Source organism: Sus scrofa, chromosome X (genome assembly GCF_000003025.6).
Source record: "Sus scrofa isolate TJ Tabasco breed Duroc chromosome X, Sscrofa11.1, whole genome shotgun sequence".
NCBI classification, from domain to species: Eukaryota; Metazoa; Chordata; class Mammalia; order Artiodactyla; family Suidae; genus Sus; species Sus scrofa.
Genome location: NC_010461.5, coordinates 124,543,516 through 124,567,836, shown reverse-complemented (window position 1 = coordinate 124,567,836; position 24,321 = coordinate 124,543,516). Strand labels below are relative to the sequence as shown.

Here is a 24,321-nt window from a genome sequence, read left to right as displayed (position 1 = left end):
CGCGCGCCCCGCGCCCCTCCCCCGCCGTGGGCGCGCGCGCTGTGCCCGTCGTGCGGGGCCGGAGCCGGAGACCGCCGAGCCGGCTGCCGGCCGGAGAGCAGGCGCCGGGAGCGCCGGGAGCGCGGCGGGCGCGAGGCGGGAGGGCGGGCGCGGGCCTGGCCGCGGGCGGGGGCCGCCGCCGCGCCGCCGCCCCCCAGTCGGCTGGCCGGGCCACGGCGCCGAGCGCGAGAGCCGGGCTCCCGGGGCTGGTGGCCATGGGCGGGAGCCGGAGGCGGCAGCGGCAGCGGCAGCGGCGGGCCCCGCGGGCGGGGAGGCGCGCGGCCCACGGCCCCTAAAGGCCCCCGGCGACCTGGCGCGCCCCCGCGCCTCCTGGGGGGGCCGCAGCCTAGCAACGCCGGGCGCGCCCGCCCATCCCCCCCCCGCCCTTTTTTTTTTCTGGCCGGGTGCGAGGGAGCATGCCCGCGCCTGGCCTCAGCCAGCTAAGGGTTAATCCGAGGGGCGTGGAGCGGCCCCCACCTCGGGGGCGTGCCCCCCTCCCCCGCTAGGCGGCCCGCCCCCCGCGCTAGGGTATGGCCCCCGGCCCCGGCCCGGGACCCGAGGTCCCGCTCACGGGCCAGTGAAAGGCGTTTTCCCGTTCCCGCCCTCTTCCCCTCGTCGGCCAGCACCATGGGATGTAATATGTGCGTGGTCCAGAAGCCGGAGGAGCAGTACAAAGTGATGCTTCAGGTAGGGCGGCTGGGCCGCTGGGGCGAGGGGCGTGGGCAGCACCTGGAGCAGCGCTGGCCGCCGGGGAGGGCCTGGAGGCTCGTAGAGGAGGAGGGAGGGAGTCAGCCTGGCCCTCAGTTTCTGGGGCTGCTTGGGTGTTGGTGCTCCGTGGGAACCGGGCACAGATGGGGGAGAGATAGCTGCGCCGGGAAAAGGGTGAGGGGCTCATCCTTTGGGCGCCCAGAGTAGATTGGGACTGGAGCCCAGGGTCCAGATCGGCCCGGGTCGGGAAGTTGGTCCCGGCCCAGGTCCCGTGCGCCTGCACCCCGGGTCGGGGAGCTGGGAAACCCGTCGCTGCCAGCGCCGGCGCGGGATGGAGGTTGTTGCGTAGCAACGGCCTCGTACCCCGCACACGCTCGCCCGGCAGGACCCAGGGCGGGGGAAGGAGTTGGGCGCCCGCAGCGCGGGGCTGGGGTGGGGGGTGGGGGGCGAATCCAGGTCCCTGTGGGCCAGGGGTGCAGGAGCGCGCAGGCCGCCCCGGGGCCCCGCAGACGCCTGGCATCCACTCTCCGCTCTGGCCCTGCCCAAACAAACGGTGGGCTCCCAGGCCTTGGGAGCCTCGGGTGAGTGGCTGTCCCTGGTCTGCCAGAAGGGCAGCCTGCGGGCGTCGGTGCCCGGCCCGCTCTACGCCTCTCAGGCCCTCGGCTCCTGGGGTGGTGGGGGGCGTGGACCGGGCTACGTTTGGCGGGGAGGGAGGGGAGACCCCAGGTCGCGCGCGCTCTCGGACCCGGAGCCCAGCCCCGCGGCCCGGAGCCCCGGCTTCCTTGCCTGTGCGTGGCGTGACTTCGTGAGTGCGTGCCTGTGCCCCGTCTGTGTGTGCGCGGAGGCTCCTCCGGCCCCGCGTGTGTGTACTTTCTGTGTGCGCTCAGAGAGCCGTATGGAGAAATGTCCCGGATGGCTTGGCCTGAGACGCCCCCAGGGCTAAGTGGAGGGAGTTCAAGGTCAGAGGGAGTCGGGATCCAGGGGCAGACCGGGCGCAGACAGGTATGCTTTTCTATTCCGGGTCTATAGGTCCGGACTGGGGAGCAAGTGCAGGCCAGAGACGTGTTGGCTGGGAAAATGGGGTCTCCTCAGAAGAATAGGGGGATCCCCCTCGAGGCATTGGCCGGGCGCAGTGGGGAGGGAAGGATCAGTGCATCTGGGGACTGGGGAGGCCCAGGGTGTCCTGCTTTCGCGCTGTGATCCTAGTCCCTCTGGCCGTTGTGAGCGGGAGCTAGAAGCGGGCGAGACCGGGACTCTTGCCCGAGCCAGGCGGCTTTCCTCATCCGCTCTCCCGGGGGGTCTTGGGAGGGCGGGGCCCTCTGCTTTTCCCCGGTCGCCTGGCCGTTCCCTGTCGTGGCATCGGGCTCAGGAATGACCCTGGGACTGGGAGACGGTCCCTTGGAATCCCGGTGGTGGGCACCAGGGCTGCCGGCGGGAGGTGGGCCACGCTGGTTGGTTGCTGAGGCCGTGGGGTTCCATCCTCCTTGCTTTTCCTTTCTTGGAATCATTCCATCAAATGGCAAGTGAATCCCAAGCGGCTGGCTCTTGACTTCCTCTGAGAGGGACCGATGCAGTCCTTGGTGAAAGGCCACCCCCGTGGGGATGTGTGGAAAGGGGGGGGCAACCTGCGCCGCAGCACAGGCCTGAAGTGAGCCACGGTAGGGGGACAACACCGCTGTGACCCCCGGCGTTCCCCATGGCAGTGTGGGGGGGGGAGGCTGAGACTGCTTTCAGGGAGGCTTCCTGTCGGAGGAGGGCTTCAGGTGAACCTGGGCAGGAGAGCCCTGGGCCAGGCTTTTCTCCTGGAGAGGGAGTCCCCAAGCCCGGGGCGAGGAGCGCCGCAGGCCAGCGGCCCGCAGCCTTCACGGACCCATCCCTGGGAATGCTGCTCCCTTTTAAAGCTCCTGCAGGAGTTTGGACAGAATCAGAGACTGGATGCAGTTTTAAAAGGGAACTACCTTTAGAAATCAAGGCAAGACAAAAGAGAATTGAATTAAAAAAAAATCCAGATAGCGGGGAAACCCATGAGCCATCCAAGATGACTCCGTGTCTGGGGGCTGGTGTCCTGGGTGCAGCCGGAAGCTTCTCCTGGCCTGACCTGACCTGCCCCGATCTCCTTAAACACTGGCGCTTCCCAGCTTTCGAGGTGCTTCTCCCTGGCTTGGCCATACCTGCCTGTGGCCTCCGCACCTACCTCACCAGAATAAGGTGGACACAGTGCAGGCCAGAGAAACGCACAGCTACCCTACACCACCTGCCACGTGGCTTCCCTTATGCCCGGGTACCCTGCAGCCTCTTCCCAGATCCCCAGAGGTCTCTGACCCCCGGGTTAAGAGCTCCCGAGGCTCTAGTCCAGCCTTGAGTTCCAGGCTCTTTCCTCCCCATGGTTCATGGGCACTTAAAACAAACACAAAAACAAAGCCCACAGCTTTGTTGAGATATAATTCACATATCCTCCTAAAGCGTACAGTTGAGTGAGTGGGTTCTGGTTATTTGGAGAGTTGTGCAAGCTTCCCCACTCTCTAATTCCAGCACCTCTCGCTCTCCTTAGAAAGAAACCCTGTCCTCATTAGCAGTCATGTGCCCGTTCCCCCCAGCCAGTACCTCCCAGGCTCCGGCAGCCCTTCGTCTGCTTATCTTCGTGGATTTGCCTGTTCCCGACATTTCCTCCGAACGGAACCATACGAGATGTGACCTTTGTGTCTGGCTGCTTCCTTTATCGTGGTTTTTAAGGTTCATCCATGTTTCTAAATTTCTTTTTATTGCTGCATAATATCCTCTTGTGTGACTATACCGCATACGATTTATCCGTTCATCTGCTGATGGGCGTTTGACTCCTTTCCACCGTTTGGCTGCTGTGAACAGTGTTGACCCTTGAGTCCCTGCCTTCAGCTCTTTGGGGTTTGTACCCAGCAACGGAATTGCTGGGTCCTGTGGTCATGGCGTTGAGGAGCTGCTGAACTGTCTTCCACGGGGGCCGCTCCGTCTTACCTTCCCACGGGCAGTGTCTCCGCATCCTCCCCAACACGTTTTTGATTATAGCCGTCCTATTGTGTTTGAGCTGGTATCTCACTGTGTTTTCTATATGCGTTTTCCTTCCTTCTTTCCTTCCTTCCTTCTTCTCTCTCTCTTTCTTTTAATTTGTATGGAAATTCCTGGCAACGCCAGGTCCTTAACCCACTGTCCCTGGCCGCGGGTTGAACCTGCGCCTCCACAGTGACCGGAGCCACTGAAGTCAGATTCTTAACCCACTGGGCTACAGCAGGCACTCCCAGAAGCATTTTCTGATGAGCATCTTTGCCTGTGCTGTTGGCTATTTGCATATCTTTTCTGGCGAAATGTCTATATCCTTTTGTGCCAGCAGCACACTGCCTTCACTACAGCTTTCTTTTCTTTTCTGGCTGCCCCATGGCCTGTGGAGTTCCTGGGCCAAGGATCAGAGCAGAGCTGCAGGGGCAGAACCTCTGGATCCTTAACCCACTGTTCCTGGCTAGGGACTGGGCCAGGGATCAAACCTGTTGTGCCATGGCGGGAACTCCTCCTACAGCTTTGTAAGTAAATTTTGAGGTGTGAGTCCCCCAGCTTTGTACTCTTCAGGGTTGTTTTGTCTCTTTCACTTATTTTTAGATTTATTTTTACTTACTTATTTTTGCTTTTTAGGGCTGCACTCGTGACATATGGAAGTTCCCAGGCCAGGAGTCTAATAGGAGCTGTAGCTGCCAGCCTGCGCCACAGCCACAGCAACTCAGGATCCAGGCCAGGTCTGCTGCCTACAGCACAGCTCACAGCAAGGCCAGATCCTTAACCCACTGTGCCTGGCCAGGGATCGAACCCGAATCCTCATAGATGCTAGTTCAGGTTCATTACCACTGAGCCACAATGGGAACTCCCTGTTTTGTCTTTTAGATAACTTGAGTTTCATAGGAATTTTAGGGTTAGCGTGCCAATTTCTGAGAAGCCAGCTGCAATCTTGTAGGACTTGCATCCAACTTGTATTGACTATTGCTTTGAATATGTATTGAATTTGCACTGAATATTGCATTGCGTTTGAGGGGGTGTTACCCATAAACAAGGCATTATTTGGGTTTTCAGTTTCTTCATCCAGTGTTTTGCACTTTTGGTAAACTTATTCCTGAGTACTTTATTCTTTTTTTAAAAATTTAATTAACTAATTTTTGTCTTTTTGCCTTTTTAGGGCCGTGGCATATGGAGGTTCCCGGGCTAGGGGTCCAATCGGAGCTGTAGCCACCAGCCTACGCCAGAGCCACAGCAACGCGGGATCCGAGCCGCGTCTGCGCCTTACACCACAGCTCTCGGCAACGCCGGATCCTTCACCCACTGAGCGAGGCCAGGGAGCCAACCTGCAACCTCATGGTTCCCAGTTGGGTTTGTTAACCACTGTGTCACGACGGGAACTCCTGGAGTATTTTATTCTTCATGATACTATTGTCAGTAGAACTGTTTTCTTAATTTTCTTTTCATCTTTCTCGTTGCCACTGTCTGGAAGTACGGTTGATTTTTGTGTTATGGCCGTCTATCTTGCATTCTTACTAAACTGATTTATTAGCTCATGGAGTTTTTTAGTGGCTTCTTCAGGATTTTCTGAAGAATCAGTAGAGGTGGTGGTTCTACTTCCTTTCCAGCTGAATGCCTTCTATTTCTCTTTCTTGCGCAATTGCTCTGGCCAGCACCTCCAGTACCACGTTGAATGGAAGTGGTGGCAGTGGGCATCTTTGCCTTGTTTCCGATCTTGGAGGGAAGCTTCCAGTCTTTCATCAGGGGGTATGAAGTTAGCTGTGGGTTTGTGGTAGGTGCTCTTTATCAGGTTAAGTTCTCTTCTAGTCCTAGTTGGCGTGTTTTTATCACGAAGGATTGTTAGATTCTGGTCAAATGGTTGTTCTGTGGCTCTTGGGGGGATGCTGTGGTTTTGGCCTTTTATTCTGCTGCTGTCGTCTTTCACAGGCTGAGCTTTCAGGGCAGCAGGTCTGAACGCCAGCTCCAGTTCTGTGATCCCAGTCTGGTCCTCCAGGGATACTTAACCAGGTGCGGCGCTGGGGGCATGGGGTGGGGCACCAGCAGAGCTTGCAAAATCTGGAGAGGACCTGGGTGGGGCGGGTCATGTGTGTTGAGGTAGGAAGGAGCCAGGTCACAGAGGGTAGAAAGGGAGGTCATGCTGTCACCTCTTAGAGCCTTTCTTAGTGCCCCTGTGTGCCGGGCCTGTGTCCTTCTCTCTGACACCACGACCCTCTTGTCATGGATCTATCTGTCTGAGCCATTGATAGAAAATTCTAGAAAATGCAAGCTAACCTGCAGGGACAGAGAGCAGATCAGTATTTGCGGGGATGGGTGGAAGGGAGGGAGGGATGACCGAGGGGCATGAGAAGGCTTCCGGGGACGATGGAAATGGTCCCTGTTCGCTCTCAATGTGCACAACTGATCACACGGCAGTTACACCCGGTTAAGCTTTAAAAACAAGAAGCGCGCGTACACCTCCCAGAGGGAGCAAAGCACGGAGCGCTCACTGGCTCAGGGCCTCCGCTTTCTCACCTGCTGTGTGAGAATACAGAGCACCTCCCTCCTGGGGTCATTGCCCCTGGGGACTCAGCGCTCCCCTGGGTCCCTGGGATCTCATTGGGGGGGGGGGGCGGAGTGGCTGTTGTGAAGGCGTGGGAGTTGCTGGAAAAGGCGTTACTCACGAACAGGTTACAATTGCTGTCCGTTGACAGAAGAACGTCCACTATTATTTTGAGGGTGTTTTGTTTTGTTTTGTTTTTCAGTTGTGCTCGTGGCATACAGAAAGAAGTTCCTGGGCCAGGGATTGAACCCACGTCACAGCAGCGACCTGAGCCACTGCAGTGACAGTGTCACATCTTTAACCTGATGAACCACAGGAGAACTGAGGGTTTTTCTTTTCCTTTCCTTTCCCTCCCTCTTTCCCTTCTTTTCTCTCTTTAAATGGCTGCAGCCCTGGCATATGGAGGTTCCCTGGCCAGGGGTTGACTCTGAGCTGCAGCTGGGACCTACTTTGTAGCTGCAGCAATGCCAGATCCTTTAACCCAGGGTGCCAAGCTGGGGACTGAACTTGCACCTCTGCAGCGACCTGAGCTGCTGCAGTGGATTCTTAACCCACTGTGCCACAGAGGGACTTTTTTAGGTTTTCCTAATATGAAAGAAAGGGGAGAAAAACCGCAGAGGGGCCCTGAGTTGAGGTGTAACGTTTAAGGTTAGTGAGCTTGGAGCTCCCTCGTGACTCAGCAGGTTAAGGATCCAGCACTGCCACTGTCGTGGGTTGCTGCTGTGGTGCAGGTTTGGTCCCTGGCCAGGGAATTTCCACATGCCATGGGTGTGGCCAAAAAATTACTGAGGAGATGCACAGAAACCAAGGTAGGGGCACCTGGGGTCCTTGTGCACATGAGCTGAGCCAAAAGAGCAAAGATTGAGAAGCCGCAGCTGGGAGCTGGCTTTGGGTCTTTGGCTGTGACAAGGCACCTCCCCTTTTTGCAATGCCACCTGTCTCTTCCTCAGCCTTGCGTTGAGCAGTGGAAATGAAGAGCTCGCCATAAAGAATATCATTTTGGGAGTTCCCGTCGTGGTGCAGTGGAAGCAAATCTGACTAGGAACCGTGAGGTTGCGGGTTCGATCCCTGCCCTTGCTTCGTGGCTTGGGGATCCGACGCTGCCATGAGCTGTGGTGTGGGTCGCAGACGCAGCTTGGATCTGACATTGCTGTGGCTGTGGTGTAGGCCGGCAGCTGCAGCTCTGATTCGATCCCAAGCCTGGGAACCTCCATATGCCGCGGCCCTAAAAAAGGCAAAAAAAAAAAAAAAAATCATTTTGATTACTGGGAACTGGCCCAGAGGTGTGTGTGGGGGTGTTTTTCAGTTGTCACCCATGGTGCCTGGAGAGGCAGGGGCGCCATGGCCGGTGGATCAGATTTCGGCATATCATGGGTGGGCACCACCAACCTACTGGGCAGCTTTGGGGAAGGGGACAGGGTGGGGAGAGACCCTGAATCCTGTCCCCGGGTGTCCAAGTCCTCCCTGGTTCCTGGAGGGGGCGCTCCGGGCCAGCATAACCCTGCCCTGAGAACCTTGTCAAAATGCGGAGGATCTGCTTCAGCAGATCCAGGGTGGGGCCTGGGATTCTGCGTGACTCACGAGCGCCCCGGGGGATGGTCCTCAGACGACATCCGAGTATCAGCCCTCAGGCAGGACTTGGGCTAAACCGCGGACCCTCCAAATGATGTCAGTTTCCAGGGCTGACTGCCCGAGTGGGGCCCCAAGGGACAGCAACTCTTCCGGGCCGCCCACAGCTAACCGGCCTCCGTTCCCATCACCTACATCCTTACCCACCTTCAGGCAGTGCGTGTGGGTACGCAGACACACACCACCCCCAAAACACTGAAAGTCCTTTGAGCTAAAGGCCTCCCGGGCTTCCCTCTCTCGCCCCTGCCCCTGGGCACAAAGAGTAGTAGGCACAGAGGCGCCCACTGGGCCTAGACGGTCTGGCTTGTCCAGGCAGCCTTGACAGGGGACATTCACTGGGCCAGTGACTTGTTGTTGGGGTGCAGTGCTGTGTCCCCGCTAGAATTCTAACAAATTAGGCATTTGGCAGCCGCCAGTGCAGTTCACCGAGGGGGATCATCCTGGGTTGTCAGCGACGAGGATGGGAGCAGGGTCTCAAGCCCAGATGCCTGGTGCATGAAGAAGGGAAAAGGCAGCTTTACCAGGTAGGGACCTGGCAGGCACCCCCCGACCAAGCCGAGCCTCCCTGACGATGGGACAGCCCCCCACTCCCCCGTGTGTCCTGGGCGGGGGAGGACACAGCAGGCCCCAGACTCTGCTCTGCTCACAACACCTAAGCTGAATCTAACCAGGAAGGAATCGGGCAAATCCAGGCTCCGGGTCTGTCTACAAGGTGACTGTCCTGGACTTTTCCAAGAGGGCAGTGTCAGGAAACTTAAAAAAAAAAAAAGAAGAGTGGAGAGATTGTTCTAGATTGAAGGAGAGTGGAGACATAACAAGACATAACCAAAGGTGTGATCCTGAACCCGGCAGAAAACAAAAGCTCAAGGGGCGTTCATGGTACCGCTGGCGAGACTTGGAAGCGCTGATTGTGCCTGGAGACTTGTCCTCGGTTCGCTGGGAGGGAAGCCTCTGCAGTGTGTGTAGTGAGGAGGGTGAGAGGAAGGCAGATGTCCACTGTCAGCCAGGTGTCCCCTCCTGTGGGCTGACAGTTTGGAAAATCCAGAGCTGGGAACACATGAATGAGGACTTGCGCAAAGGCTGGGCGCACCGGGCGCGCTGCCTTCTTTGGGCTTCTCCTTTCTCGGCCCGTCCAGTGTCGATCTGCCGGTCCCCGCGGCAGCCAGAGACACAGCCCGCCCTGCGCCGGCGCCGGGACAGAGGGTAACTCGCAGTTCCTGGTCTCTCCTCGCCTCGCTTTCCTAATCCGCGGAGTGGGGTCGGGAGAGTCACCCCAACCGTGGGCGCCCCTAGAATCAGGTAGCTAATCCCCCTCCTCGGGTTGCCATGGATGGGAGGAGCGTTCCCAGGCCTCCCGGGGAGTCGCCGTTCCCGCGGGACCCCTCGTCGCCGGGGCCAGGGCTCTTGCCCCCGCCTCCCCGCCCCTCTTCCCGCCTGCTCGCAGATTGCTGATCTGAGCGCTGGGAAAGCCTGGTCAGGGCCTCCCACGCGGAGCCCACCTCCACCCGGGCACAGCCGCGCCGGGCCGCCTGGAGCGGGGCCCGAGAGCCGCCCCCGCCCGGGTGGAGGACCGAGGCTGTGGGGGCGGCGATCGCGCGCCCCTCCGCGGGGCTGCCAGCCTCGCTCGGCCGCCACGCCGCGCGCTCTTTGTCTGCGGCTCCGCGCCCCGGGGCGGGGGCGGGGCGAGCGCCCCTCGGCCCCGCCCTCCGCCGCCTCGGCCCCGCCCCGGGCGCCCCTTTTCGCCGCGGGAGTCGGGGCGGGGTGGGGCCCTGCCTTCCCCGGTGCCCGCCTACCCACCGCCCTGTCGCGATTACCCGCCGAGCTTCTGGCGTTGCTCTTGTCTGCCCCCTCGTCCCCCTCTCCTCGCGGTCCCCTTGGCCCACACGTCAGCCCCTCTGTCTCACCTGCCACGGACATGTCCCTTCCGTGGCGCCCCGCCCCCCACCCCGGCTCCCCTCACTTTTCTCCCAGTGGCCCCCAGGCCTCTCCAGGTCTTTCCTCCCTCTCTTTGGCATTTTGAATTTGTCCGCTTCTGAATCTACCTTTCCCATCATCATTCGGACCCTCTCAGGTGTCGCTCCCGGTCAGACCCCAACGACGGGCTCAACTGTAGCCCCAAGCCACAGTCCCACGGCGCCCCACCCTGTTCTCTGCCAAAGCTCCCAAACGCTATGTCTTTACGGGGCATCTGGGGGTCCCCCTCCCCTCCGTGGCGCACTGCCGGCTTCCTTCCCTCCAGCGGACTTAAGCTCTGTGTCCCTCTCCCCTGCTGCTCAGTGGCGGGGTGCCTCAGGTCCTCCTTGGGCCGCAGTCCGCGGGTGATCTAAATCTCAGGAGTTTAGATCAAGAACAATCCCTGGGTGAATGAATAGCAGTGATGATGACATGGGAGATCTCTGCAGATCCAGGCGGCAATTTCAATTTGTGGGAGGATATATGTGCCGTAAAGTTTGCCCTTAGTGACAGTTGGTACCTTTGCCGAGTGCAGGCATCACTGCCACCTAGGTCCAGAATGTGGTCCTCACCCCGAAAGGGGACTTCCTGCCATGAAGCTGGCACTCCCGTTGACCCTTTCTCCAGCCCCCGGCAAGCGCTGATCTACTTTCCCTCCTGATGGATTTGCCTGTTCTGGCATCAAACAGTACGTGGCCCTTTGTTCACCAGACTGTTTTCACCCACGTTGAAGCACATGTCAGGACTTAATTCCCTCACACTATGTGGATGTCACCGCATTGTGTTCATCCATCCGTTGCCCGGCATTTAGGTCCCTTCCAAAGTTTGGCTGTTAAGATTTGCTTCGGAGTTCCCGTGGTGGCGCAGTGGAAACGAATCCGACTAGGATCCGTGAGGTTGCGGGTTCGATCCCTGCCCTTGCTCAGTGGGTTAACGATCTGGCGTTGCCGTGAGCTGTGGTGTAGGTTGCAGATGCGGCTCGGATCCCGCGTTGCTGTGGCTGTGGTGCAGGCCAGCAGCTGTAGCTCTGATTTGACCCCTAGCCTGGGAACCTCCATGTGCCGGGGGTGAGCCCCCCCCCAAAAAAAGATTTGCTTCTATGAACATTTGTGTACAAGTTTTTGCTTGGGCGCCTCTTTTCTTTTTCTTTTCTTTTTTTTTAATGGCCGCGGCTTATGGAAGTTCCAAGTTCCTGTGGCAACGCTGGATCCTATGACTCACTGTGCCTGCTTGGGGATCTAAATCGCACCCTTGCAGCAACTTGCCCCCCTGCAGTCAGATTCTTTTTTTCTTTTTTCTTTTTTTCGTCTTTTTGCCATTTTCTAGGGCCACTCCCTCGGCATCTGAAGGTTCCCAGGCTTGGGGTCCAATTGGAGCTGTAGCCGCCGGCCTACGCCACAGCCACAGCAACACGGGATCCGAGCCGAGTCTGCAACCCACACCACAGCTCACGGCAACGCCAGATCCTTAACCCACTGAGCAAGGGCAGGAAGGGCAGGAATCGAACCCGCATGGTTCCTAGTCGGATGAGTTAACCACTGCGCCACGATGGAAACTTCAGAATCTTTTTTTCTTTCTTTTTTTCTTTTTTCTTTTTAGGGCCGCACACGCAGCCTATGGAAGTTCCCAGGCTAGGGGTCGAATTGGACCACAGTTACACCACAGCCACACACAATTCGGGATCCAAGCCTCCTCTGTGACCTACACCATGGTTCAGGGCCAGATCCTTAACCCACTGAGCAAGGTCAGGGATCGAACCCATGAGGATGGGTACTAGTTGGGTTTGCTAATCACTGAGCCACAATGGGAACTCTTCAGGTTCTTAACCCACCGTGCCACAGCGGGAACCCCGGGTGCCTCTTTTCATTTACTTTGGGCACTGCTGGAACGCTGGAGAGTTGTCCTCGTCCACTGCTCCACTGACCCTGCCACGAGCGATGTCCGAGGCTTGAGTTTTTCCACAGCCTCCTCAGCAGTGACCTTCTGTGCGTTGCTTTCAGCTGTCCCAGTGCGTGTGGTGATGTCTCACTGTGGTTTCGGTGACGCTGGGTATCTTCCTTCTTTTGCGCTTGTTAGGTGTCCCTCCTCCCTGCGGTTCCTTGGTCCCTTGTCCTCTGGCCTGAGCCACTGCCATTGTCTCCTGGTCTGTCCCCGGCCTCCGCCCTGTCCCTTTCATGCCTTCTCACGGAGGCCGAGGTAATGGCGTGTATTATTCGCCAGCAAGCACTGTCATGCCATCCTAGGGCTCAGCACTGGCTGGAGTGTTCTTCTCCTTGTCATCTTTCAGGTCTCAGTTCCAGTGTCACCAGAGAGGCTATCCCCATGCACTTTCTGGAAAGCGGCTCCCACCCTGGCATTTTCCACCATGGAATGCTGGGCTCTGAACGCTCGTTCCCTGCCTGGTTCCGCCCTGGCACTGGCTTCCCCCGACGTGGGAGCTTGTCTGCCTTGCCCACGGTTGTTCCCCCAGTTCTAGCCGTGCTGGGCGAGCAGGCGGCAGGCTGCCCTGTTGGGGAACGTGTGTCATTGGCAGGATCTTCCTGCCAATGGTGCACCTGTGCCCCATGTGCTGACCTGGTGTCCCGGCCCTGCCGTGGGCGTCCTGAAGGGCAGCTTTGCCCCGTTCCCGCCCTCCTTCCGGCCCAGACCCTTAGGGAGGGCTGTGTGTGCTGGGTTCAGTTGCGCTCAGCTTTGTGTTCACAGCTTGAAACAGGCTTCCGAAAGGGCATGGAGGGGTGGGGGAAGAGCCCCCCCCACCTCCTGGGCTCATTCTTCTCTGTCCCTCTGATCCTCTGGAGGAGCCCTGTGGACAGAGCACAGCGTGGGCTTGTCCCTTGTCCTCAGCCCCCTGAGGGGTACAAGAGTGAGGTCCGCCAGGGTCGTCGCCCTCAGCACGTGAAGGGCCCAGGCACCCAGACTCCCTGCCCCGTTCAGCCTCTGAGGCCGGGGGTCGGGAGCCGTGCCCTTCCTTACTCACCCCCAAAGACCCGGTCCTCCTTTTGAGGTCGGGCTCGGCGTCTCCTCTCCCGAACCCCTCCCACCGTCACCCCGCTTCGTGGCAGCCCCCGTGCAGGCAGGGAGGGCCTGGGCTCTGCTGCCTCTGCCTTGCCTCCTCGTTGCTGGGCACCCACTCCGGGCCTCCGGCCCACTTCTGCTCAGACTCGGGGCTGGGCCCACACCTTGGCCACCCACAGATCCCTTTCTGCGAAGGCAGTTCCAGAGCCAGTGGGGAGGATGGGGGGGTAGCTGCTAGGTCCTGACCCAGGCCTGAGGCTAACTGGCAGCCCTGCGCCCAGCCCTTCTCCAGCTTTCTAGAACCAGCTTCCTCGTGTTCCCTGGGGTGGGCCTGGGACCCTTTGGGCCACATCCCTAGAATCACTTCCTTGCCTTCTAGGCCAGAGATCCTGCCGTGAAGGCCCTGCCCCCACCTGGCCTCCTTCGTTGCCTCTGGGCCTCCAGGCTCCGGGAGCGGCCCCTTCCGTTTCGGGGCCTCCTGGACCCGAAGTTGCAGGCAGAGGAGGGAGACGGTCGTGGCTCCCTGGCATCCTCAGGTCAGGTGTGACTGCAGTGGGCGGCCCCCGCTCCCCCGCTCCCCCAGGTGAATTCCTGAACGGCCTGTGCCCCGGCTCCTCATCTGTGAAGCAGAGATGCTCTTAGTGTCTGTTTCACAAGCCCGGCCGAAGCGCGGAACCTGACACGGTTGCCCTTTAGTAATACCGGTAATGTCACCCTTGTCACCCAGGCCAGAATCCTCTGGGCCCCCAAGTCTCACCCAGTCCACGTCCTGATGGGTGACAGCAAGAGCTGCCCAGCTGGCCTCCCCTGGCTGCCCCTCCCTGGGGAGTATGGAGACGTATAGGCTTCGTTTGAGCATCACAACCTCGCTGGCCTTGGCGTCTTGCCCTATCCCTGACCCTGGGCACGTGTGTTGCCACAAATCGCGGAGACGAACACAGCACGATTTGGGGATCCGTTCTGCCGATGGCAGGCCCTTGGGCTCTTCGCAGTGTTCGCCCTTTACAATGGCTTACAACGCGGAGCTTGGCTCTGCTGGGCTCGTGTCCGCTCCCGTGCGGGTCCTCACAGAAGACCGAGCAGTTCCCCGTGCTCTGCAGCAGGTCCTGGGCGCCTTTTCCTTGAATGCCCGCTTCCCTGCGAGTTCTGCGTGTTCCAGGAATTCTGTATTTGGGATAATCCTTTGTCCCGTCTCTGCATTGGAAGGCTCTTCTCTCAGCCTGTCTTTTGTTGTCCAGAAGTTTCACATTTTCACATAGACAAATTTGTATCTTTTCCATTCTCGTTTGCCCCCCCCCTTTTAATCTTAAGAATTGTGTAGGAGTTCCCATCGTGGCTCAGCGGTAATGAACCCGACTAGTAGCCATGAGGATGCAGGATCAATCCCTAGCCCTGCTCAGTGGGTTAAGGATCCGGCGTTGCCGTGAGCTGTGGTGTAGTTCACAGATGTGGCTCGGATCCCGCGTTGCTGTGGCTGTGGCTGTGGTGTAGGCCGGTGGCTACAGCTCCGATTGGACCCCTAGCCTGGGAACCTCCATATGCCGCGGGAGCGGCCCTAAAAAGACACAGACACACACACACACACACACACACAGACACACACACACACACACACACACACACACACACACACACACAAGAATTGTGCAGCCAGAGTTCCTGCCTTGGTGTAATAGGATTGGCGGCCTCTCTGCAGTGACTGGATGCAGGTTCGATCCCTGCCCCGGGAAATTCCAGATTGTCTTGGGTGTGGCCAAAAAAAAAAAAGGAAGAAAAAAAATCGCTTCGCTATGTCAACCTCATAAAGACATTGTTGTCTTGCCTTCAAGGTAGCTTTGTCCCCTTAGGGCTTTGATCCGTCGTGGAGTGCTTGGCCTGGCTTTGAAGCAGTAGCAGCAGTGGAGGTGGGAGCCTTAGCCGGAGTGGGACTCCGAAGGGAGGCCTCCTGGGTTCAGACCAGGGCAGGGACATGCGAATGGTGGCTTCACCAGTGCACAGTGTCTATGGCAAAAGGGTGGAGGAGCGAGAAGAGGCCAAACACTGGATCCTTCCCGTGTGCCTGGCCTCGTCCCCCTCACCCTTCCTGGCTGGGAGTCCCGGCCTGTGTCAGGCGCCCACACCCTCACTGGCCCTTACCGGTCACGAGAGAGGCGCTGAAGGGCCCAGGAGCTCCGAGCCTCTCTGCCCGGAGACCTGCCTCTGCTCAGCGCCACATGGGTCGCTGGGAAGGCTGTCACAGGCATCACTCCGATGGCCTCCATCTGAGGTGCTCCGGCTGTGTGCGCCCATCCCCCGCTTGACATCCCAGCCCACCCTGCGCTCCCCTCCCACTGCCTGGACCCAGTTTCCATAGCAACGCTGCTGCTGGTAACATTTCCAGGGAGAAATACATCCCTGTCTCTCAGTGTCACCTGAGCTTCCCCCTGCACACCATGCAAATGCGAGATCCCCCGCCCCCCCAGAGATGCTGGGGACTGCTCCACCCTCCGCCTCCCACGGAAGCCCTTGACTTAAGGGCTGAATGTTCTGAAACCCAAAGCTCTGGTTTGGAGTGATGGGCGACTTCCGTGGTGTGAATGCTCCCACCACAGTCACCAGCCTGATGTCACTGAAGGAACACCGTCGTATGGTGTCTCCTTCCAGCCACACGAGACCGAGGAACTCTAAGGGCACAGATAACTACCTGGACCGGGTGGTGAAATAATTAGCCAAGAGCTCGGTGTATTCACTGCCTTTAAATTTTTTGGCCACGCCTTTCACACGCCTCCCCCTGCGCGCATCTGCAGGACATTCAGCCCACGGCCTCCGCGCCCTCCTCCCCTTCTCTTTCTTCCTTTCTTTTTACGGCTGCACCTGCAGCTGTGGCTTCACCACAGCCACGGCCGTGCCAGATCCAGGCTGCATCTGTGACCTATACCGAAGCTTGCAGCAACGCTGGATCCTTAACCCACTGAAGAGAGGCCGGGGATGGAGCCCACGTCCTCATGGAGACAGCGTCAGGTGCTAAACCCGCTGAGCCACAACAGGAACTCCCCTTCCTCCCCAGCTGTACCGATCACCTTCTTTTTTTTTTTTTTTTTTTTTTTTTCAGTTTTATTGTATGGCTGCACCCAAGGCATGTGGAAGTTCCCAGGTGAAGTTTTGAATCCCCGTTTCCGCATGAACCCAAAAAGCCGTCCTCCACGGGGAACTCCCCAACCACATTCTTACACTTAGCATTTGTTGCAAATAAATGCCTTCTTGGCTGACAAGCTGTTTACCTGATACTCACTGATTTAATAATCTCACTTTCTCAAATTTTCTCCAACATAACAGCCATAGATTACACAAAGATATACATAGAAAAATGGATGCAGAATGTACCAAAAAATATGTCTTTGCAACCACCTTCTTTATAAAAATATTGGGAACCCCTGGTGATGGACAGTAGGTCATGCATGGTCCACACACCGGCCCCCGGGGGCCTCAGTCGGAGGGTGAAAAAGACTGGGAAGGAAATAGGCCAGCACCTCCGCACCTGTCCCATCCCTGAGATGCTGGGTGGTTTTTGCCTTCTTTATGGTTCTCTCTGTTTCCAATGTTCTGCAGTGAAACTGTTTCTTTTATAATTAGACAAAAAATACACAGAAGAACAAGACAAGTCTGGGGAGATGGGAAACAAAAACTGAAATTACTATCTGCAAGGACATAAGCAAGCAGCAGAAAGGGGGTGATGTGGGTTCCATGGCTCGGGGAGCCACTGGCTGGCCAGGGGGCCCCAGGACTCCCTGTGTGGTTCTGTGACAACCTGACTTCCTGGAGTGACATCCAGAGGCTGGCCTGGTCCTTGTCGCCCAGAAGACGTGAATTTGCAGTTGCATTGGGCATCTATGAATAACCCCACCCCTGAGCTTCCCCCCCCACCCCACAGCTTGTACCCTTGCCCACATGCCCCCCACCCTACAGAGGCTCTGGCCCCAGGCAGACACCCGCTCCTGGGGCCCTGTGCTCTCCGTGGTGACTTTGTGGGGACTTGGCCCCTCTCCTGCCCCACCCCCTTCTTGTGCTTCCTTGGCGGCAGGGCTGCAGCACTTCTGGTGAACGGTGGGCTGGAGCCATCTGGGGATCCCCCACAGTGTGTGGTCTCCCCGGGCCCTCAACAGCCTTTCCAGGCTGCTGAGTGCCTACGAACGGCCTGCGCCAGCCCCCCTCCAGGAATGCTCTCTGATCCTCCGGGATTTGTTCGGAGGACCTGCACATTGAGGTGTGTGGTGCTGGGCTCTCCAGCAGGAAAGTGATTGTCCCAGGGCCCCATGCCTGCCGGCTGCTGCGGGAATCAGGGCCTGGGAGATGGGCCACCACCCCCTCCCTGGAGGGCTCGCCTGGCTCTGAGCGCGGCTGTGCCCCGCCCCCCCCCGGATCTCTGCGGGCCTCCGCCCGAAGGCCTGATCTTCTCTCAAGGCTGCTCCAGCCTGGCCTTGTCCTGGGCCCCCAGCCCGCGAGGGCCTCCTCCTCCCCTGTCCCAGACTCTGACTTTGCCTCAGTCCCTTCGTCTTGCTGAGGCTCGGTTTCCTTATGTGCAGAACGAGCTGCGGGGGTCAGGGTCCAGGGGAGATGCCGGCCAGGAGCCCAAACAAGGGCAGTGGTCTTGTAGGGGCCGCTTCCTTGGCCCCTCTCAGGCCGCTTCCTTGGCCCCTCTCAGGCCGCGTGTGTGTTGGCGGGTCGTTGCTGCCTCGAGGACAGAGATCCTGTCCTTTGAGGCTTCTTGCTCTTCCTGATTCTCCCACCCACCGGAACCCGTGTGTCGACCGGCTCCCATCGGCAGGTGCTCGGTCACTGCCAGGAGGGCTCCCCGGAGGAGGCGGCCACAGGAGGGGCCAGGGCAGCTGCCAGCCCCAGTGCCCGGGCTCGGGCTCCGGGCTCCCCACCCTGCACGGCGGGGCAGGGCTGAGAAGCGGGGTCCGCCTGGGCACGAGGGCGCCGAGGGGGCGCCGACCAACCCCGGCGGGCGCCGCAGGTCCTCATGGGGGCGTGTCTCTGCCGCAGGTGACCGGGAAGGAGCTCTCCAAGCTGTCTCAGGAGCAAACCCTGGAGGCCCTGCGCTCCTCCAAGGAGCCCCTGGTGATCCAGGTGCTGAGACGCAGTCCCCGCCTCCGGGGGGACAGCTCCTGCCACGACCTGCAGCTGGTGGACAGTGGCACTCAGACCGACATCACCTTCGAGCATATCATGGCGCTGGGCAAGCTGCGCCCGCCCACCCCGCCCATGGTCATCCTGGAGCCGTACGTCCTGTCTGAGCTGTGAGTTGCCCTCAGGAGGGCCCCGGGCCCTGCCTCCAGAGAGGGCACGCCACTTGGGGCCGCCATCCCCATGCCACCCAGAGGCTGCATTGTTGCTGCGCTGGCCGTGGCAGGGAGACCCCAGCTGGCTGCCCTCTCGGGCAGGAAGTAGGCTCCTTGGCCTCCAGAGCCGACTGGCATCCCGGGGCTCAGGAAGCCCCGGGCCTCTGGCCTCAGGCCGGACGCCAGCTGGTGGATGGGGCCGGGGCAGTCCCGCAGGCAGGCTCCCCAGTGCATCCACCCCCAGGGCCGGGGAGCACCGTCCTGCGATCTTGCTGCCAGAAGGTTGAGGTCCTCAGCTCCTCCATCCTCTCTCCTCTTCTGCCGCCCCATCGTCTTCCGCCTCACAAGCGTCACCCCCTGAATCTTCTTGCATCCTTGTCTGTCCCATCCCCCTCCCTGTTCTGAACTTCCTCCATCTCTTCGGCTTCTTTCTTTGGCCCGCTCGGAAGAAGGGCCTCTCCTCCAGGCCTGGTGGTTCATTTCCTTAGACTGACCCGGGCGGCAGGGAGGTAGGCCTGGGGCTGGCCGCAGCCACGCTTAGCCTTGGGGCGAGGAGGGCTGCCCCTGGACGTACAGTGGGTCCTCCTCCGCCCCCCAGCCGTCATCCAGGGCCTGGGTAACTCCTGGGGGCATTGCATGAGTGGGGCCAGGGCCGGGCGGGAGGGGCCCTGCAGTTTGGAGAAGCTGTGGTTAGGAGAGTCTGGGCGGGGAGAGCTAGGCATGCTTGGGTCCTCAGGGTCGGCGCCCTCACGCCGCTCCGCTTCCAGGGAGCGTCCTGGTCTTTGCATGGATGCATGTAGCTCAGGATGGGCTTCCAGAAGGTAGCTGGGCCGCCTCCGGCCAGCCGTGCACCCAGACAGAGCAGGGCTCCGTGCAGAGCGCTTGGGGCCTGGCCAGCCCGGAAGCTGGGGCTAGGGAGAGAGCAGCAGACGGCCTGACGCCCCACTTCTCCTGGGCAGCCCCCCCATCAGCCATGAGTATTATGACCCGGCGGAGTTCATGGAGGGCGGCCCACAGGAGGCAGACCGTGTGGACGAGCTGGAGTATGAGGTGAGCTGGGCGGCCAGCCTCGGGAGCCAGCCCCAGGCCGGCTGTCTGCGGCCCAGCTCAGGCCTGGCTCCTGCTGCCCCCCCACCCCCACCCCCGGGGTGGCTGGGCCTCGCGGCCCTTTCTGGCGTGGAGCCCGTTACTCAGGCTCAAGCGCCAAGTTGGGCCGAGTCGGGGAGGGCACGGGTGAGGTCCCTCGGTCAGTCTGTGTTGGTGAGTCTGTGTCCCACGCACGTCTGTCCCGTGTGTCTTGTGTGTGTGTCTTGGGCATTGCCTGGTAGGGGAGACCGCTGGACACGGGCGCCACCTGGGATGGTAAGAGAGACCCTTGGACCCACAGCTCAGGCGCCAGGCTCCGGGGGTCAGGGCTCACACGTGTCCGGGGCTTTCTCCCTCTGCTTCCCTATCCCCCGTGTGGCAGGAGGTGGAGCTCTATAAAACCAGCCACCGCGACAAGCTGGGCCTGATGGTTTGCTACCGCACGGATGACGAGGAGGACCTGGGCATCTACGTCGGAGAGGTATGAGGTGGGGCGGGGCTTTGCTGAGGCAGGGGCGCTGCAGGCCGCCACCTTCCTGTGCGCCGGCCTGGGTTGCCCACCCGTCGAGGGGCCAGGGCACCACGGTAGCAGGCAGGACCTGACCTGACGCAGGGTCTGGCACGGGAAGCATCCCCCCCGCCACCCCATCCCCCAGCCTCACCGCACTGGCTGGAAGGACCCAGCTTAGCATCACGGCAGGGGGCGGGGGGGGGGCCCGTCGGCGAGGCCAGGGCAGCCCACGGCTTCAGTGTGCGTGCAGCCAGGCGCTCCTTCCCAGGAGACCTGTGTTCGTTGTGGCACGGGGGGCAAGGCTAAGGCAGGATCGGGTCTGCATAGTTTCCCATATTTTGCCATGCTCAGAAAAATCAGTCCTCCGTTCTCTTGGGGGCCCCAAGACGAGGCTGCCCCTTCTTACTGAAAGGGCACCTTTGTGGACGGAGCCTCGTCCCCACGATGCCTGTGCCTTGCAGGTGAATCCCAACAGCATCGCCGCCAAAGATGGCCGGATTCGCGAGGGAGACCGAATTATCCAGGTGAGCAAGGCGGGCGGGCCAAGGGCCCCGCCAACTCTCCCTGGCCACCCCCAGCTCCCCCCTGCTCAGAGCGTAGCCCGAGGCCGTTGAGAACCTGCGCTGTGCCCGCACTGCCTTGCCAGCCTTTCCTGCTGTGCCTTGGACACGAGCACTGAATGCTGTCTCCGAGCCCGTGTGCCCCTGCCTGTGCCGGCTGGCTTCCCCCCGGCGTTTCCCACTTGTTTCCATCTTGTCAGAGCAGCCCAACCGGGGCCAGCTCTGGAGCCAGCCCCGGGGTTCTCTTTGATTGTCCCTTGGCCTGTCACAGATCAATGGCGTGGACGTCCAGAACCGAGAGGAGGCGGTGGCCATCCTGAGCCAGGAGGAGAATACCAACATCTCCCTGCTGGTGGCCCGGCCGGAGAGCCAGGTGCGTGGCCAGCAGGGCGTCCTGGGTCCCCTGCCAGGGGGCTTGCTTTCTGTCCTGAAAGCTACTGACCAGGACACAGACATGCCCGTAACCTGGCACTGACAGAGGGTGGGTGGACCCCCGGGGCCCGTTTTCCCAGGCAAGCGGGCTGAGACCTAGATGCAAGGAGGGGGTGTTTGGGGGGGCTCCTTACTAAGGCGGTGGGGACTGCACGGGCCTGTCTCCACAGCTGGCAAAACGGTGGAAGGACAGTGACCGGGATGACTTCCTGGATGACTTCGGCTCCGAGAATGAGGGGGACCTGCGTGCACGGAAACTGAAATCCCCCCCTGCCCAGCAGGTGAGGAAGGAAGAAGGGGCGGCAGCGGCAGCGGCGGGGAGGGCGGGCACGAGGGCAGAAGGAGGGGGGGCTGGGGGTGGGTGGGAAATGGACTAGACCCCAAAGCTGGAAAGCCCCCCCATCCCTGTCCTCCTGCGGCGGCCCCGCCCTCGGCTCCCAGACTGAGGGGGGCTCCTCTTCCTGCCCCAGCTTGGAAACGAAGAGGAGAAGGCGGCCCCCGATGCGGGGCCGGGCCTGAGCAACAGCCAGGAGCTGGATAGCGGGGTGGGCCGGACCGACGAAAGCACCCGCAACGAGGAGAGCTCTGAGCACGACCTGCTGGGGGACGAGCCCCTGAGCACCGCCAATACGCCGGGGCCCCTGCGCAAGTTCGGCCTGCAAGGGGACGCCGTGCAGGGCCGAGACTTCCACTTCAGCATGGACTCCCTGCTGGCCGAGGGGGCCGGGCTGGGTGGCGCCGAGGTCCCGGGTCTCACCGACGAGGAGTACGAGCGCTACCGGGAGTTGCTGGAAATCAAGTGCCACCTGGAGAACGGCAACCAGCTGGGTCTCCTCTTCCCTCGGGCCTCTGGTGGCAACGGCGCCCTGGACGTCAACCGCAACGAGAGCGTGGGCCACGAGATGGCCGTGCTGGAGGAGGAGCTGCGGCACCTCGAGTTCAAGTGCCGCAACATCCTGCGGGCGCAGAAGATGCAGCAGCTGCGGGAGCGCTGCATGAAGGCCTGGCTGCTGGAGGAGGAGAGCCTCTATGACCTGGGGGCCGGCGAGCCCAAGAAGCACGAGCTGTCCGACATCTCCGAGCTGCCCGAGAAGTCGGACAAGGACAGCACCAGTGCCTACAACACGGGCGAGAGCTGCCGCAGCACCCCGCTGCTGGCCGAGCCCCTGGCGGAGAGCCCCCTGAGGCGGGCCGCCGCTGCCGCTGCCGCCGCCGCCGGCAACTCCAACCTGAACCGGACCCCCTCCGGCCCCCCCGTCGCCACCCCCCCAAGGCCACCCCTCCGCAGGGCAGTCCCGCCAAGTTCCGGTCCCTCTCCCGGGACCCCGAGGTGGCCCGGAGACAGCACTCAGAGGAGCGTGTCCGCCGCAGCCCCAAGACCGGGGTGACCCTGGAGCGCGTGGGCCCCGAAGGCAGCCCTTACCTGTCGCGCCGCCACCGCGGCCAGGGCCAGGAGGGTGAGCACTACCACAGCTGCATGCAGCTGGCCCCGCCGCGCAGCCTGGAAGAGCTGGGCCACGGCCCTCTCGGTTTGGCCGGGGGCCCCCGGGTGGGGGGGCGGCCGCGGCGGCAGCGGCGGCGGCGGCAGCGGCGGCGGCGGCCACCGAAGCGCCCCGCATGGAGTGGAAGGTCAAGGTGCGCAGCGACGGGACCCGCTACGTGGCCAAGCGACCGGTGCGCGACCGCCTCCTCAAAGCCCGGGCCCTGAAGATCCGGGAGGAGCGCAGCGGCATGACCACCGACGACGACGCGGTGAGCGAGATGAAGATGGGCCGTTACTGGAGCAAAGAGGAGCGGAAGCAGCACCTGATCCGGGCCCGGGAGCAGCGGAAGCGGCGTGAGTTCATGATGCAGAGCCGGCTGGAGTGCCTGCGGGAGCAGCAGAGCGGCGACAGCAAGGCCGAGCTCAACATCATCGCCTTGAGCCACCGCAAAACCATGAAGAAGCGGAACAAGAAGATCCTGGACAACTGGATCACCATCCAGGAGATGCTGGCCCACGGCACCCGCTCGGCAGACGGCAAGCGGGTCTACAACCCTCTGCTCTCCGTCACCACTGTCTGAGTCCAGCCAGCCTCCCAGGACCCTGTCTCCTGCTCTCCCTTAGAAGCTAGCGTGTGTGTGTGTGTGGTGTGTGTGTGTGTGTGTGTGTGTGTGTGTGAGAGAGAGAGAGAGTGCGCGCGCGTGTGCGCACACAGGGCTTTGGTACCAGACAGAGGCCCCCACGGAGAAGGGACCTTTCCTCCCCGAGTACAGCGCGCACGTCAACAGCTGGCCTGGGGGCAGACCTGTATCGGCCCCCCTGCCGCTGTGAGTGTGTGTGCGTGTGCACGCATGTGCACACACATGCACACCCCTCCAGAGGGCTGTCCGCGAGCGTACTTGGGGACAGGGAAGCCGAGGAGAGGCTAAGACGGTCCCAAGCACAAGGGAGTGTCCGGCTCCTCTTGCTGTCGGCAGCCTCCATTCTTTGTAGATTTCAAGGGCAACCCTGATTTTTGTGCTTTTTCCCCCCTCTGTGCTTGCCAATTGTTGTTATTTTTTGTTGTTTGTTTTGTGAACCTGCTCTGGGGGCTGGCAGCTCCTTCAGGCAGCCTGACAAAGGTGGGATCCCCAAGGCTGGGAAGGAGGGGGTGGGGGGAAGGGAGGGAGGGGGGTGGGGGGCAGACGGGGAATGAAGGCGCGAATGGGAAGCAGCTTTGCAGGTGCCCTCCACACTGCGGTGTGGGGACAGGAAGCTCACCCTGGAGGGTACCTCCTTCCCTGGTGACTAAGAAAGAGCCCGAGCCAGGACAGCAGGGACTGAAGGGGCGGAGTCTATCCAAGAAGAAGTAGCTGTGCCCAGGGCTGTGCCCGACGCCATCCGGGGCTCGGCTTCTCCTCTGAGTGGTGTGAGGGTCCAGAAGCCACGTCCCCTGAGTAGCAGCAGAAGACCTTGGCGACAAGACCTGCGCGGAGCTGGGGAGCAGCCAGCTGGGCTGACTGGGGAGATGCCCCACACCCCACTCCCGCGAGTGTGGACAGGGCAGCCCTCAGGGAGCTGTGCGAGCGGGCCTCAGGGCCCTTCCCTGGCTCCGAGAGCCGCAGATGGGAGGCAGACAGGCTGCCTGCTCCTGCCCCCTGCTGGCAGGCGAGAATAAAGCAAGCTGCCTTTCAAGGGTGACTCCGGGCCTCCTGCTGTTCATTCTCCTCGCGCCATGGGGCTGGTTTGGGGGCCGAGTGGGTCAATGGAAAGCTGGGTTCACTGAGAACAGCGAGGTCTTGTGAAGTCAGCATCCTGTACTCCGAGCGGAGGGACAGAGCCACCTGAATCATTGCAGAGGCCCCACATGTCACAGAACTGGTCCCAGATGCAGGAAGGTTGGCAGAGGCTTGGCTCAGGACTGGCCCTGGTGTGTGAACGAGGCCTCTGGTGGAGGGCTAGAGACGTGGGTTCTACCTTCTCCGTGCCCTGGCAGGGGCAAGGGGCTGGGGGCTTCTGGAAGGCACAAG

The 24,321-nt window shown here is 60.9% G+C and overlaps 1 protein-coding gene across 1 annotated transcript; it reads left to right on the top strand.

Moving 5' to 3' along the window:
- Nucleotides 360–23,992, top strand: PDZD4 (PDZ domain containing 4). Its single transcript, XM_005674011.3, is given in 10 exon segments — nucleotides 360–726; nucleotides 17,945–18,198; nucleotides 19,200–19,290; nucleotides 19,709–19,807; nucleotides 20,299–20,361; nucleotides 20,669–20,770; nucleotides 21,000–21,110; nucleotides 21,300–22,095; nucleotides 22,098–22,414; nucleotides 22,417–23,992. Coding segments are annotated over 10 exon segments (2,370 nt in total). The 5' UTR covers nucleotides 360–666; the 3' UTR covers nucleotides 22,894–23,992.